The sequence below is a fragment of the Rattus rattus genome, chromosome 3, assembly GCF_011064425.1.
Source record: "Rattus rattus isolate New Zealand chromosome 3, Rrattus_CSIRO_v1, whole genome shotgun sequence".
Taxonomy (NCBI): domain Eukaryota; kingdom Metazoa; phylum Chordata; class Mammalia; order Rodentia; family Muridae; genus Rattus; species Rattus rattus.
In genome coordinates, this window is record NC_046156.1 from 65,577,102 (window position 1) to 65,593,535 (window position 16,434).

At 51.3% G+C, this 16,434-nt stretch overlaps 1 protein-coding gene across 1 annotated transcript; it reads right to left on the bottom strand.

Moving 5' to 3' along the window:
• Positions 1–411: 411 nt before the first annotated feature.
• Nes (nestin) lies at positions 412–9,430 on the bottom strand. The gene is made up of 4 exons (XM_032898121.1): positions 8,517–9,430; positions 7,434–7,558; positions 5,701–5,774; positions 412–5,506 (listed from the first exon to the last, which is right to left on the bottom strand). Exons 1-4 carry the CDS (start codon positions 9,300–9,302, stop codon positions 816–818), a joined length of 5,676 nt encoding a protein of 1,891 aa, XP_032754012.1. The 5' UTR covers positions 9,303–9,430; the 3' UTR covers positions 412–815.
• Between the last annotated feature and the right edge of the window lie 7,004 nt (positions 9,431–16,434).

A 16,434-nucleotide genomic window follows, 5' to 3' on the forward strand; every position in this document is an offset into this window, starting at 1 on the left:
CCCAGGCAGCCCCCTACAGCAGAGGACGATCCATCTTCCTCTCATGTGGCTGGGTTTGAAGTTCAGAGAGACTGTTGACCTGAGGCAGCACAGCCAGACTGAAGCGGGCTAGGCCTCTCCGTTCCCTACCCCACTCCAAGCCCAGTCACTCATCACAGGCTAGACAACTGTTTGGGTTTGGGAACCAGGGGGCTAATTATGCTGGAGACACAGAGGGGCTAGTTAGGAGGACATTCAGTGAGAGGGCCCTGTAATCAGTGCTGTGGGAGAGATGACAACCTGACCTCTCCGAGAGGCAGCATCTCCGGACCAAGCCCATCCAAGCTCAGGCTTCCTCTCCCAGCCCCTCCACTCCATTGCTTCTCAACCAGAAGAGTCCGGACCCTGAAGGCTAGAAGAAAGCAGCCAGACTTTGTAGGTAGGGATACGGCTTTATTCAGGGAGGAAGAGAGGAACAAGCTCTCAGCAGGCTGAGATGAAGGGTCAGATAAATGCTGCCCTCAGCTCCCCTGGGCATACACCAGACCAGACCTTGTGCAGGTGGTAGGCAAGGCTAGCAAGCTGTGGCCAGAACAGCCTTGTGGGAAAGCTCTGGGCCCAGGCCTCTTCCAGCAGGTGAGCCACAGAAGAAAGAGGGGGTAGAACTATAGGCCTGGAACTCCTGAGCCTTCAGGAGGATCTCACCTCCCTCGCTCAGCCCAGCCACACCTCTCCAGGACAAATACTATGGGTCAAGTTATCAAAGCTAAGAGTGGTGACCCAGAGCAGGGAGGGACATCCCCACCAGTACGTCCTCAGAGCCAGAAGGGCAGTTTCTAGTCTTCCCCTGAGGACCAGGAATCCCCATCTACCCCACTCAGAGTGAACTTCTGGGGCTGGCTTGGGCCTAGATGCACAGGAGATGCTACCAAAGGAACCTTTAGAGCACCCACCTCCTGTCCCTGTAATGGGAGTCCTTGATCCTCGTCCCCATCCAGGACCACCTGCCCCTCAGCCTGTTCTAGTCCATTCTCCATTTTCCCATTCACTTGCTCTGAGTCCAAGTTGGGGCCCTGGCCACCGATATCAAAGGCATCTCCTACCCCCGGGACCATGCTAGTCACCTCCTGGGGAGCATCTAAATGGTCAGTCACTTGACCTTCCTCCCCCTCCAAGGAGGCAGACTCAGACTCCTCTGACCCAGAAGGCTCAGCACTGTCCTGAGATACCATCTCTAGGGCACGAACATTAGCTGCAGCACCTCTCAAGCCATCATCCCAGAGACCACTGACACCCACAGACTCCTGTACCGGGTCTCCTCTTTGGGCAATATCCTGGGCCTTGAAGCCTCCACCAGAGGCCCCTGACCCCCACCACTGAGCTCCTGACTCTGCTCCTTCCTCATCAGCATCTTCTTCCTCTCCCTCCTCCCCACTTTCTTCCTCATCAGCAAACCCATCAGATTCCCCACCCTGATCCCAGCATGCAGGCTGCAGTACTGGGGGCACTTGGCCCACGTGATCTGCCACCTCCTTGGGAACCCCTGGAAGAAGAGAGGCCTCAGTCCCTAGGTCCTCAAACTCCTCAGATGATAGGTCAGAGCCATGGCCTTGCTCCTCCTCCTCTTCCGGTGGACCACTGAGGCCCTGGGCAGCGGGGACAGCAGGACCCCAGTCTTCCTTCCCAGCATCCCCTTGAGGAGAAAGCCTCTGTTCTCCAGCCAGATCCCACTTTGGAGAAGCAGGGGACCTCAGGTAGAGGCCCAGGGGAGTAGAGTCAGGGAGCGTTTCCCCTAGATCATCTGCCTCACTTTCTTCTCTGCCCTCTTCCCAATCCTGGAGGCCTTCCGGGATCTCCCCAGGACCAAACTCTGGCTCATTTTCTACCCTTTCCAGTGCTTCAGACCCAGCTTCTGGCTGCCACCCAGCCTCCTGGATCCCCTCAGCCTGGGGCTGCAGCTCATGGGCATCTGTCAGGATTGGGATGGGTGAACAGGGTTCCATGAGCTTGGGACCAGGGGCTGTCAGTGCTGCCTGTGCACCCTCATCTTCTTCTGTTTCTGGGGGCCTGGGCTGAGGGGCATCACTGCCCTCGTGGTCTGAGGTCTCCAGTGAGGCCTCCTCTTCTCCCCAGCCCTCCATGGACTCAGACTCTACATGGCCCTGGCATTCCAGAGCCTCGCTGCTAGTCTTGGGCAATTCAAGGATCCCCGAGTCCAGAGCACCTGCCTCTTTTGGTTCCTTTCCAGGCCCTTCCAAGCCCTGAGCTATCTTTGCCTTCACACTTTCCTCCCCCAGGGATGGGGGAATGGCCTCCTCCCTGGCAAAATGCCTTGGGTCCTCTAGCCCTACCACTTCCTGCTCGAGTTCCAGTCCAGTTCTGGCAGCCTCTAACCCAAGGGTCACCTCTATGGAGTCTTGTTCACCTGCTTGGGTTCTATCCTCATCTCGCTCTGTCACCTCTGGCATTGCCTGAGCAACTGGGACCTCTAAGGCCCCTCCTTCCAGGTTGTCGAGGGCCTCAGCAGGGACCCTCTGGTCCTTGGGCTCAGAGCTCCCCAGACTCCAGGCCTCCCCCACAATATCCTGCAACAGCTCTCCCTCCGCTGCAGCTTCTTCCTCCCCACCTTGCCCCCTCAGATGCAACTCTGCCTTATCCTCAGTTCCCACTCCTGTGGTCGCCAGAGGTGCTTCGCCCACTGCTTCGCCCTCCACCACATCCTCCCACCGCTGTTGATTTCCAGAGCTAGGCAGCTCCTGCTTCGCCTCTCTCAGAGACTCTTGGTGCTGTTCCTCCTGCAGACCCTCGTCCACTTGCAGGAACTGCTGACTGTCCTCTACCCCAGTCTCTACGTTCCACTTGCCCAGAGAGCTCAGTTCTTGACTCTCCCTTTCAAGGGATGTCAGTGTCTCTCGGTTCTCATCCACAGACCCTAGCGATGCTGGGGGCTCATCTTCTGGAGGTTCTACTGTCTCTCTAGCCACTTCAGTAGACCACAATGGCTCCTGAGTATCTATAGACTTCCTTCTTTCCAGGTCCTCTTCTGCAGTCTCCAGTGGTTCTATGATCTCTGTTTCTGAAGACTTCACTGTCTCTATACCTTTTTCTTTCAGTGACACTAGTGACTCTTGATTCTCTTTTCCAAGAGATCTAGCTATTTCCTGGTCATTTCCAAGAGGCTTCGGTAACTCTGGATCCACCTTTTCTGGTGGGCTCACTGCCATCTGCTCATTCCCTACAGCCCTCAGTGTCTGTTGGGTCTCTTGTTCAAGCTTCTGTTCCTCTCGGTCCTGTCCTGCTAGAGATCTCAGGGACTCTGCATTCTCTTTTTCCAGAGGTCCAAAGGTCTCCTGGCTCTCATCTTCAAGAGACTTCCCTGAGTCCTGACTCTCTTTCTCTAGCTGGCTCTCAACCATCTGGTCCTCTTTTTCTACAGAACTCAGTGATTCATGGTTCTCTCCTTCTAGAGATCTCTCCATCACCTGCTCTTCTTCTTCTGAAGACCTCGAGAACTCCTGACTTTCTTTTTCTAGATGGTTCACAATCCTCTGGTCCTCCTCTTCTGGAGGCCTCAATGAAACCTGGGTCTCACTTTCTGGTGGTATAATGCTCTCCCCATTTCTATCTTCAAGAGACCCCAAGGACTTGTGAGTCTTGTCTTCTAGAAGGCTCTTATTTATGCAGTCATCTTCTTCCAGATACCTCAGTGGCTGCACATTCTCTTCTGCTAGAGATCCGAGGGAATCCTGACTCACTTTTTCTAGAGGTTTCACAATTCTCTGCTCCTCCTCTTCTACTTCTAGAGATCTCAGTGGCCTCTGGTTCCTGCTTTCTAGTGGTACAAAAGTCTCCTGGTTTTCTTCAAGAGACCTCAGAGATTCCTGATTCTCTCTTTCTAGAGGCTTCCCAATCCTCTGGTTTTCTTCTGCAGACCTCAGGGACTCCTGACTCTCTTTTTCTATCAGTCTCTCAAGCATCTGGTCCTCTGCTTCTTCATACCCTAGTGGCTCCTGATTCTCTTTCTGCAGAGGTCTACATGCCTCCCGGCCCTCTTCTTCTGCAGACTTCAAGGACTCCTGACTCTCTTTTTCTATCAGTCTCTCAAGCATCTGGTCCTCTGCTTCTTCACACCCTAGTGGCTCCTGATTCTCTTTCTGCAGAGGTCTACATGCCTCCCGGCCCTCTTCTTCTGCAGATCTCAGGGACTCCTGACTCTCTTTTTCTATCAGTCTCTCAAGCATCTGGTCCTCTGCTTCTTCACACCCTAGTGGCTCTTGATTCTCTTTCTGCAGAGGTCTACATGCCTCCTGGTCCTCTTCTTCTGCAGACCTCAGGGACTCCTGACTCTCTTTTTCTATCAGTCTCTCAAGTATCTGGTCTTCTGCTTTTTCACATCCTAGTGGCTCCTGATTCTCTTTCTGCAGAGGTCTACATGCCTCCTGGTCCTCTTCTTCTGGAGACCTTGGAAAGCTCCGATCCTCTTTCTCTACCAGTCTCTCAAGCATCTGGTCCTCAGCTCCTGGAAATCCCAGTGGGTGTTGACTCTCCTCTTTAAAAGCTGTCCATGATTCTAAGTTCCCCTCTTTTGAAGGCCTCACTACTTCTTGACTTTCCTTTCCTAGAGATGAAAATCTCTCTAGTGTACCTTTAGAAGACATTAATTCTTGATCCTCTGTTCTTGTGTCTTCTTTTTCTAAAAGCTCAGATAGTTCAGGAACCCCGTTTTCTAGAGTTTTCTCTGACTCTACATTCTTTTCTTCTAAAGACTTTAGTGGTGTTTGCTTTTCTTTTTCTGGGCCTTCTAGTGTTCCCAGGTGGTCTTCTGTAGAAGAATTGCAATTCTCTTTCCCTGCTGTCTCATAGTTCTGGACTTTCAGAGACATCAGTGGCTCCTCTCCTAGAGCCTTCAGTGCTTCCTTCTGCAAAGGTCCCTGGGAATCCTGGGTTTCTTCCGTGTCCAGACCACTTTCTCGTGTTTTCTGGGCTGAGCTGTTTTCTACTTTTACCTCTATATCTGCTTCTTTCTCTACCAATTCCCAGATTTGCCCCTCATCTTCCTGGAATATGCTAGAAACTCTAGACTCACTGGATTCTCCATCTTTAGCCTCTAAAGTAGGGTGGTGAGGGTTGAGGGTTGTGGCTAAGGAGGTCAGATCATCAGGGAAGTGACCCTGCTGCTTGCCCCCAGGTTCCTCTAGTTCTGGGAGGATAGCAGAAGAACTAGGCACTGTGGCCTCAGCCCAGAGGGGCTCTGGAGCCTGTGTCTGGAGCAGAGAAAGAGGGACCTCCTGGGCTCTGACCTCTGCATTTGGAGGACAGGGAGCCTCAGATATAAGTGGGATGGGAGTGCTGGCCAAGGTGGGGGTTCTGGCCTGAAGGAACTCCTGAGTCTTCAGGAAGGCTGTCACAGGAGTCTCAAGGGTATTAGGCAAGGGGGAAGGGAAGGATGCGGGGCTGAGGGCAGGGAGCACAGATCCCAGGTACTGGTCCTCTGGTATCCCAAGGAAATGCGGCTTCAGCTTGGGGTCTGGAAAAGCAGAGTAAGAAACACTGTAAGTATGTCCTGACCTCAACCCAGAGCAGTCCTCACATTGGTCATTTTGTCTGACCCCCACTGGCTAGACTGGGAACATCAGTAGGGTTGGGACCAGGGAGTGAAGGCTTAGACTGATGCTGCTTAGGGAAGATCTTCCAAGGAGAGCAGTTGGCTCCGCCTCTTACCCAGAAAGCCAAGAGAAGCCTGGGAACCTCGTCCAGGTGTCTGCAAACGAGAGTTCTCAGCCTCCAGCAGAGTCCTGGTGGGGGGGGGAAGATAGGGTCAGCTCCAGCTGAGGTAGCATGTCCTGCCACTGCAGGATCAATCTCTATTGTGACCATTGTCATATAAAAGCCACACAGTCATATACCCACAGATATATACTTAGCCAACCCATATTTGAGACACAGGGAGACCCCACATGCAGATTCCCACAGTCGGATGCAGGGCCAAATGAATTGCTAACACTTATATCAGACTCCTCAGATCAGTCTCCGCCTCCCCACCCAAGGCCAAGGCCGATGACCTCATCCTCTGGGAGGGAGGCCGATTCTCATGCTAATTATTGCCTTTTGTCCACACTACCATCTGGAGGGCCTAAGAAGGGAGGGCTCCTCAGGGGAAGTGGGAATTCTCAGGCTGTTCCCAGGGGATGGCTCTCTCTCTCTCTCTCTCTCTGCCCCCAGAGCTGGTGACAGACAAAAGCAAATGAATTCAGCTCCCCTTCTCCAAATCCTTTTCAGACCTCAAACGCCAGCGGTTACATTCCTCAGAGCTGCCTGGACCCTTCCCCTCAGAGGACTGACTGGGGCTAAAGCTTCGGATCACAAACTCTTCAGGGCAGAGGTCTTAACGTTCATGGCCCTGCCTCGGTGGCCTATGGAGCTGATTGAAGGAGATGAGGGAAATCAGTTCACATGGGATTCGGAACTAGTCTGTTTCCATTCATGGCCTCTGAGCACATCTGGTTCTCAAAGTAGCCTTTCCTCTGTCCTCATGCAGCATCCTGCCTTATGCATTCAGTCTTTCCTAGACACTCACTGGCTGTCCTTCTCTGGGCCCTACTCTCCAGCTCCTCTCCTAGACCTGTCTCTGTCTTACCTCTTTACCATTGGATTCTGGAAAAGGGGGGCATCCTGTCCTAGCCCCATACTCTGGAGTGATATCCTCAGCCCTCAACTGTGGGACTCCAACTGGGGCCTTTTCCCACAAGAGACACAGACAGAGGCTGTGAAATACCACCAGAGCCGTTCCACTCAGCCTCCCTGAGGCAGCCAAGAAAAGGGCAGAGAACTGGGGCAGGACCAGTGACATGAGAGCTTGAAAGGAAGCAAAAAGCTAGGAGGCCAGCTCTTACCCAAAACACAGCTGAGGCCAGGCGAGGTGGCAGGTTAGCATGATCAGGCTTCTGAGACTGCCCAGGTGTCCCCAGGATGTTGGCATAGACACTGGAGATTGTCTGCCTTCCAAAGAACTCATCTGTCTGGTCTCCTCCCTGAAGACTGAGCTGTCTTTTTAAGCATTACCATCTCTTCTGGTCCTGAACCTGGGTAGGCCAAGCTGCTAAGCCAGACCTGTTCCACCTCTGGGACTCATAAGCCTCCCTCCCAGACAAATACATTACATAAGTAAATGTTATAAAACGTTTTAAGTGATTCCGAGGGCTGGACAGACGGCTCAGTGGTTAAGAATGCTTGCTGCTTTGGCTGAGAACAGGGGTTTGGTTCACAGCACCAGTGTGGAGCTGCACACAACCCAATGCCTTCCTCTGGGCTCTTAGGACACCTGTACACATGTGGTACATACACAAATACACATAAATAGGACAGTTTTACAAAGCGACAGCTGACAGTCACAGAAAGTACAAAGCCAAGTTTCTGGGCCGCAGAAGAAGCAGAGGAGAGTCAGCACTGTGTACCTGTATGTAGCCACCTCCAGACTAAGGGACATCTTGAGGTGTGCCAGTTGCTGCCCACCTTCCAGGATCTGAGCGATCTGACTCTGTAGACCCTGCTTCTCCTGCTCCAGGGCTTCCACAGCCAGCTGCAAGGCAAGCGGGAAGAGTGAGTGGAAGGGGCCTCCCTCTGGCCCTGAGGCTGCTTACTGCTCACTTCTCTGTAGGACTCCTGTTCTATGTCCTCCCTGCACTGGAACCCACAGACAAGCTCAGGGAACACTGTCCTAGACCAGGCTTCTCTTGAGGATGCTCATTAAATGGTAACACATGCTATTGAGAATCTAGCTCCCACGGGGATGGGTTACACAGCAGAAGAGGAGGTAAAATGGAAACAGAAGGGAAAAGCAATTTATCAAGAGTCGGCTTGGGAGGACTTGGAAGGAAAGCAGTCGGGCCATCACTGTCTCCAGCTCCTCATAGCAGGCTGGGTTCCTCCACTTCCCACGTGTTCTGGAATCTTTCTCCCCCAAGAAGAGTGGGCAGGTGGCCATGTCGGGGCTTCTGTCTGGGCCAGGCAAGAGCTGTTTTCTCAGCTGTTGGTCACATCTGTGCCGTATAAGGGGGAGGGTGCCCCAGGCCTTTGGAATGTGCTTAAGGGAGCTGAGAAGCCTTGACACAGAGAGGGGCTGGTGGTCGGCGGTGGCTCACCCCGCCTTCCTTCAATATGGTTGCTAGGGACCTTCTGGTGCTGAGGGAGCATGTGCTGGGCACTTTCTGATTGACAACAGCAAAGGGAAGGGCGCAGGGAATCATCCTAGAGTGAAATTGCCCTTCAAAGAGTGAGGAGCTGCTACAGTGGGAATTGGCCTGCCGTCCTTTAAGCGGGCTCTGCTAAGGAGGTCTCAAAATTCCATCCGCCCATCCTGCTTGGACAGGAAAGTTTAGGGCCTGTGCTTGCTCTGGGCAGGGACTCATGAATACAGTCGCCCTTTCCTCCAGCCCCTTCCTGAAGGTCTCTTGCCATCCTAAGTACTTCCTAGGGCTTGGTCTTACGGGTCTGTGTGGGGGCGGGTTGTCGGGGAGGAAGTTGATGACCCTCCTCACCTGGAACTTTTCAGTGGCCTGCAGCCGGTCCTGCCAGCGGCCTTCCAATCTCTGTTCCAGCGCCTCTCTGCGCTCCTGGAGGCTGTCGCGATCAGCCTGCAGCTGTTGCACCTCTAAGCGACACTCCCGAGCGCCCCGCACGGCTTGGCTCAGCCGCTCGCGTGCCTGACCCAGCGAGCTTTCCATGTGAGCCACGCGCTCCTGGTAGTCACGCACCGCCCCGCGCCACACTTCGCCTAGTCGCCTGGCCAGATCCTCGACTTCGGGGGCCCGGACCGGGGATCCGTGGGGCGGTGCGGGGGGCCGGCGAGACGCACAGGCGGCCTGGGCGTTCAGGTGTGCGCGCTCCTCCTCGTGCGCGGCTCGCAGAGCCTCTAACTCGCGCTCCAGCTCGGCCGCCTGGGTGCTCAGCCAGCCCCGCGCATTCTTCTCCGCCTCGAGTGCGCGCCGGCTGCAGGCGGCCTCCTCGACGGTCCGCTCGCGAGCAAGCCGCACCTGCTGGCACCGGCCCGCCACGCTCTCCAGCTCTTCCGCAAGGTTGTCGCGCTGCACCTCAGCCTCGTGCTTCTCCCGCCAGCGCTGATCGACGAGGATCCGCAGGGATGCCAGCTCGTCATCGGCTCGGGCTCTCCAGGAGGTGTCCCCGGACTGCGCCCGGAGTCCCCCAAGCTCGGCGCTGAGCAGCTGGTTCTGCTCTTCTAGCGTCTTGACCCGGGTCAGGTAGGCCTCTAGGCGTCGATTGAGCTCCCACATCTGAAAAGATTCTTCCCCGACGCAACCCTCCATGTCGCTGGTCTGGCCCCCGAGGGCAAGCGGACGTGGAGCACTAGAGAAGGGAGTGGCCCGTGGAGCTTTTAGGGGGAGAAAAGAAGTAGCGGCGACAGTGACCCAGCGGAAGCGGAGAACTCCAGCAGGGAGCAGGAGCGAGGGTATTCATACTCCCGCCGGCTGGGCGGAAAAGGGGCGGCCCCCAGGCCTTAACCCTTTAGCGTTCAGTGCAACACGCAACCGGGGTTCCTGCTTCATCCGGGCGCAGAAGAGAAGAACCAAAGTGCAGCCCCTCCCTGAGGGATCCCGTCCGGTGCGGGTGATTTTCTGAGAGAGTCTTGAGATACAGCCAGACACCCCGGAACACCCTAAGATGCACAGAACTGGGCCTGCGGACCTCCTTTCTCTACACACTTACTCAAATTCTCTGAGACTCGGCTTCTTATTTATAAAATGGCTTGGTGTTGGAATCCTCATGAACTGTTGGAAAAACGGACGGTGCAGTGTTTTGTGTAAAACAGTAAATATTCACACACCACCACCACCACCACCACCACCACCACCACCACCACCACCACCACCACCACCACACCACCACCACCACCACCACCACCACCTGTCCCCAAGGAGGCAGAGAGACACTGCCCAAAGCAAGAAAAACCCACTGGTACTGGGCGCAGCCTTCCTGAGCTCCGAAGCCCGAAGGATTAAGGCCAGCCTGGGCAGTAAACACCCCCCACCCCTTTCTTCAGATGGTTGGTATCGCTATGTGGATTAGGCTGGTCTCGTAGAGATGCTCCTGCCTTAGCCTCCCTAGTGCTGGGATTAAAGGTCTGTGCCAACACCCCTGCCCAGCCAGCCCAGTTGATGTTAACAGACACAATGCACAGTTCGTACCCGCAGAGGGACGTCCTCCCCTTCCTCACCCCACATCAGGAAAAGGAAAATGGCAAGGGACGTCATACGTTCAAGAAAGTTTTTCTCCTTTGTTGTTCGTACACTCTTGCAGTTTACTCAGTTAGAAAGCTACGCGGCTCTCAGGGGAGCCCCCTGGTGGCTAACGATGCAATCTGGAGAAGAAAGAAACGAAGTTGTGGACTTAGTACAAGGGACCCTTAGGCTCAAATGTTTGAATGCTTGGTCCCCAGTTGGAGGACCTATTTTAGAAGGATTAGGAAGAATGGCCTTGTTGGAAGAGGTGTATCACTGGGGGTAGGCTTTGAGAGAGGTTGCAGTAGCTCCTTTCTCTGCCTTTGTGCTAGTGGATTGAGATGTGAGCTCTCAGTCGCTGCTCCAGTGCCGGGTAGGCCTGCCTGTTGCCAAGCTCCCTGCCATGATGCTCAGGACCCACATAGTGAGGAGAGAACTGACTCCCACATGGCATCACACACACACACACACACACACACACACACACACACACACACACTGATAATAATAACAATAACAACAGTAATAAATCTAAATTCTTTTAAATAGCTGTTTGAGTCGATAACTTGAGTGTCATTAAACCTCGTTCAGTGAGGCCAGTTTAATTCCTTTAATCCCAGCACTCAAGAGACAGAATAATGCCAATCTCTGAGTTTAAGGCCAGCCTCTACATAGCAAATGAGTTCCAGGCTAGCCAGGATTACATAGTAAGATCCTGTCTCAAAAGAAAAATAAAATCCTTCAGTGAATTTTGGCTTACGATTAGGACAAAATTTCCAACAATTTCTGAAATGGTCCTAAACATACTTCTGCTGTGGGCAGAATCATTCATACAGATTGGCATTCCCAGCATCGACAGATAGAAAATCAGGATATCTGGGCTGGAGAGATGCTAAGTCGTCAAAAGCACTTGCTGCTCTCCCGGAGAATTCCAAGTACAATTCCCAGCACCCATATCAGCTCCAGGGACATCAAAGGCCTCTGACCTCTATGTGCATCCACACACAGGTATTCATGCCCATGCACAGACATACACAGACACACACACAGAAATAGCAATAAACTACTTTTTAAATCAAAGTATGGATCAATTCTGAAAACGTTGAAGATGTTCTACCATGGTTTTAAATACCAAATGTTCAGCCAAGAACATTCAACGCTACATGAGGATAAACAAACGATCCTTCCTATTAGCAGGAAAAGCTTCTTTCATCTTTTAAAAATGGAAAAATAATCTGTATACCAAGAATTTGCTCTAACATGAATGTCTTTATGACTATCAGTGTTCGGCTTGTATGCCTGTACATACCCACTACTGTGGATCATATACATTTTCCTCAGGCACGGAGGTCTCCAGGGCAAAGAGGGTATCTTTCCTTTTCTCTGCCCTTCTCTGAGCACCGACCATGTTCTAAAGAGACTGCAAGTGCTTGAATATGACCGTTATGGCACTGTGCCTTGCACAGGGCTGTGGCTCTGAATTTGCCCCTTCTGGCTCAATAGCCTTGAGTAAGTTAGTTACATCAAATGATGTTTTTCTGGGGTACGCAGGTAAAAAGATGTCTTGCTAAAGCAAACACGTGAAGAGGTGAAAGGATGTTTGGATACAGCAGACACATGAAAGGACTCTTGATGAAGGAGTGTAGAGATGACCCCACAGACAGCGGGAGACGAGCGCTGAGCATTGGTTTGGTTTGCCCTGCCTCCCTATTCTTCTCTAAAGACACACATGTATTGGGTCACCTTATTTAGCCTTGTTGGGCCCAACTAGCGGTAATACCACCATTGAGAGAAGCTCACCCAAGAAAACTGTTTGTGAGGTTCCCTCGGCAGCTTGCTGCCTCCATGGCCTCACCTCAGGCCGGTTGTCGAGCCTGGTGGTTTCTTCAGGATTGAACTACAGCTGCCTGGTGTCTGCTTGGTGAAAGGACTGGACTGTAGCTGCTGGTTCAAGCCTGGTGTCTGCCTGCCTAGAGGTCTGGTCTGCAGCCACTGAATCGTATTTGGTGTTTGCTACGGGATTGGACTACTGAAGGAGACTGAGCTCGCCTCAAAAGAACTATTGCTGAACAGGTCCACTTCCCCCACATTCTAATAACTTTTCTCTTCCACTACCTCTGCTGGGTGGTGGGCTAAGGGAAAGGTTGAACCCTTACTAAAAAGTAAGTTCTTGGGGTTGGGGATTTAGCTCAGCGGTGGGCGCTTGCCCTATGGCGCAAGGCCCTGAGTTGGTCCCCAGCTCCGAAAAAAAAAAAAAAAAAAAAAAAAAGAAAAGAAAAGGAAAAAAAAAAAAAGTAAGTTGCACAATGCCAACCAACCAGAGCTTCCAGGGACTAAGCCACTACCCAAAGACTATACATGGACTGACCCTGGGCTCCAACCTCATAGGTAGCAATGAATATCCTAGTAAGATCACCAGTGGAAGGGGAAGCCCTTGGTCCTGCTAAGACTGAACCCCCAGTGAACATGATTGTTGGGAGGAGGGTGGTAATGGGGGGAGGATGGGGAGGGGAACAGCCATACAGAAGGGGAGGGGCTATGGGGATGTTGGCTGTGAAACCAGGAAGGGGAATAACAATCAAAATGTAAATAAGAAATACTCAAGTTAATTAAAAAAAAAAGAAAAAGAAAGAAAAAAAATAAAACACTAAAAAAAAAAAAAAAAAAAAGTAAGTTGCAAAAAAAATATGCCTACAGGGGTTTCCTACTCAATCTTTGCATTGGTTAGTGGATTGCTGTGGTGTGGGTGGACCCAGGGTACCATGAATACTAGACAAGTACCCTCTGAGCTGTATTCTCTCTGCTTTGAGGAATCTGTGAGACTTTCAGCTGCAGTGTTGTTGTTGTTTTTGCTGCTGCTGCTGCTGCTGTTGTTGCTGTTGTTGTTGTTGTTGTTCCCTAAGACCACAGCATATGGGCAACAGGCCACTACACCCTGGGTAAGTACAAAACAGATCAGCAGCCATTGAGAGCAAGAGACAGAAACAACAGAGAGGAAAAGAGGTAGAGAGTGGCAGAGCTATAGACAGAACCAAGAACAATGAGACAGGGAGGCAGAGGCACAAAAACAGGGACAGAGAAAGGCAGCAAAAGAGAGAGACAGCAAGACAGAAAAACAGCAACAAAAATCCCTAAGGAAACCAAGGGTTCGCTGGGGCCTGTCCTTGTCCCTGACTATTGAAATTGGGCAGGGTGGGATGTTTCATTTAGCAGTGCTGGGTCCTAAACCTAGTGAGTCATGCATGCTAGGCAAGCACTCAACCATTCTAAATGCCTTTATTTTAGCCATGAGTCAAGTAGAAACCATGTTTCTCAGATCTACACTCATGAAAAGAGAGAGAGAGAGAGAGAGAGCGATCTTGACAAAAACAAATGAGCTAGGCCTGGCATCACATCTGTAATCCTAGCACACAAAGGGTTCAGTCAGGAGTATAAGAGGTCAAACATGGTCGGAGAGATGGCTCAGCAGTTAAAAGTACTAACTGGGGGTTGGGGATTTGGCTCAGTGGTAGAGTGCTTGCCTAGGAAGCGCAAGGCCCTGGGTTCGGTCCCCAGCTCCGAAAAAAAGAATTAAAAAAAAAAAAAAAAAAAGTACTAACTGTTCTTCCAGAGGTCCTGGGTTCAATTCCCAGCAACCACATGGTGGCTCACAACCATATGTAATAGGATCTGATGGCCTCTTCTACTGTGCCTGAAGACAGCTACAGTGTACTCAAATAAATAAATAAATCTTTTAAAATAAATAAATAAATAAATAAACCAAATCCACAATAAAATCCCACAGGCATGGTTGCTGTCTTAGTTAGGGTTTCCATTGCTGTGAACAGACACCATGACCAAGGCAACTCTTATAAGGACAACATTTGATAGGGGCTGGCTTACAGGTTCAGAGGTTCAGGCCATTACCATCATGGAGGGAAGATGGCAGTGCCTAGACAGCCATGGCTCAGGAGGAACTGAGAGTTCAACATCTTCATCCAAAGGAAGCCAGGAGCAGACTGTCTTCCAGGCAGCTAGGAGGAGGGTCTTAAAGCCCACTCCTACAGTGACACACTTCCTCCAACAAGGCCACACCTCCTAATAGTGCCACTCCCTGGGCCAAGCATTCAAACTACCACAGTGGCCCATGCTTTTAGTCCCAGCAATTAGGAGGTAGAGGCAGGCAGGTCTCTGTGAGTTTGACACCAGCCTGGCCCACTTAGTTCCAGGATTGCCAGGACTATTTAGAGAGACCCTGTCTCAAAATAAATAAATAAATCCCACATTCTTGACTCTATATCCTTTCGGGAGCAGGTGGAGAAATTGCTCAGATGTTAAGAGCACACTGGCTGCTCTTTCAGAGGACCTGAGTGCCAATTCCCATTGACCACACGGCAGCTCACAAGTGGCAGGAACTTCAGAGGATCCAGTGTCCTTGTCGGCCTTCACTGCATGCACAGACATCCGCACAGGCCAAAAAAAAAAAAAAGATTAAAAAAAAAAAATCACGGGCTGGAGAGATGGCTCAACGGTTAAGAGTACCCGACTATGCTTTCAGAGGTCCTGAGTTCAATTCCCAGCAACCACATGGTGGCTTACAACCATCTGTAAAGAGATCCGATGCCCTCTTCTGGTGTGTCTGAAGACAGCTACAGTGTACTTATATATAATAAATGAATAAATCTTTAAAAAAAAATCACTAGCAATTAATCTAGCAATTAACTAGAAAAAAGAGAGTTCAAGGTTCATCATGACATAATGAGTTCAGAGCCAACCCAGGGAGTCCAGTCAATAAACAGGTAGGTGGTATTTTAACTTTTTATTACATTTAAATTTATGTTTTGGATTTGTGTTACAATGTGCATGTGGAGGTCAGAAGACAAGTTGCAGGATGGGCACTCCTCCCACCATGTGGGTTCCAGGCCTTAACTCCGGTTGCCAGGTTTGGCTGCAGGCCCCTGTACTCACTGAGCCCTCTGTACTCCCCGGTGGTGTTTAACAGAGACAAAAGTCAGTAGCAAAAGAGAAGAAAGCAGTAAAGAGAAGGATAGTGATGGCCAGCTCTAGTGAAGAGCGGGAGGCGTAGGAGACCACGAGCCTGCACTGACCTTACACAGGGACGTGGCTTTCTAAAGTGGAAGAAGAGTATAATTATATGAGATGCCCACATCAGCGGTGGAGACATTCCCTCCACACTGAGTACTGTCGTGGACGCTGTGAGCAAGGGACGGGATGGGTTGGTTTCCTCTCGGATGAACATGACAGGGAGGGAACTTTGAATAATGTATAATGTCTCTGACTCCAGTGTGTCTCAGGGCTGTGGCTAAGATCCAGACCTGAATAGAGTGGCCCCCAAGCAATGTGTTTATGAAAAGATAAAGGGGGGTTATGGTCTATGGAGGCGTGCTGAGGTATGAGGAAAGGTGGTGCCTCAGCGGGCCCATGCTCAGACATCCCTTCTCCCTGAGGGACCAGCCACATGACGGTATAGTATAGGAGAGATAGAGATAGAGATAGAGATAGAGATAGAGAGAGAGAGAGAGAGAGAGAGAGAGAGAGAGAGAGAGAGAGAAGGCCATGAGCACATGGGGAGAAGTGGGGAGGGGAATGGGGAGAGAAGGGACAAAGGAGGGAGAGGGTAAGAACAAGAGAGCAAGAGAGTGAGGAGGGGGCAAGCAGCCCCTTTTATAGAGTCAGGCATGCTTGGCTGTTGCCAGGTAACTGTGGTTAGAGCTTAGACAGAATGCTAACTCTAAATACCATACAACAATCCTGATTGGATTGGTTAAAGCTGTTATTAAATTAACACAAGCTAAGGGTCGTCTAGAAACAGAGAACATCTACTGGGTTGTCCTGGAGGCAAGTCTGGGGCAATTTCTCTTCTTTCTCTTTGTGTTTGAGGCAGCATCTCTCATACAGCCTTAGTTGACTTGCATCTCACTCCGCCAACCAAGATCCACCTGCTTCTACCTCCAGTGCTGAGACTAAAAGTGTGCCTCACTACAGGACAGATCCCAGCACTCTGGATGCAAGGACAGATGAATCTCTGTGAATTCTAGGACAGCCTGGTCTACAGAGTAAGTTCTAGGACAGCCAGGGCTACACAGAGAAAACTTTGTCTTGTAAAACAGAACCAACTGACAAAAAAAGTGAGCACCGCCACGCCCAGCCCACGTTTCCTTGATTCATGATCAGTGTGGGAGGAGTCGGGGAGGAGTTGGGCAGTAGTCGGGCAGTGCCA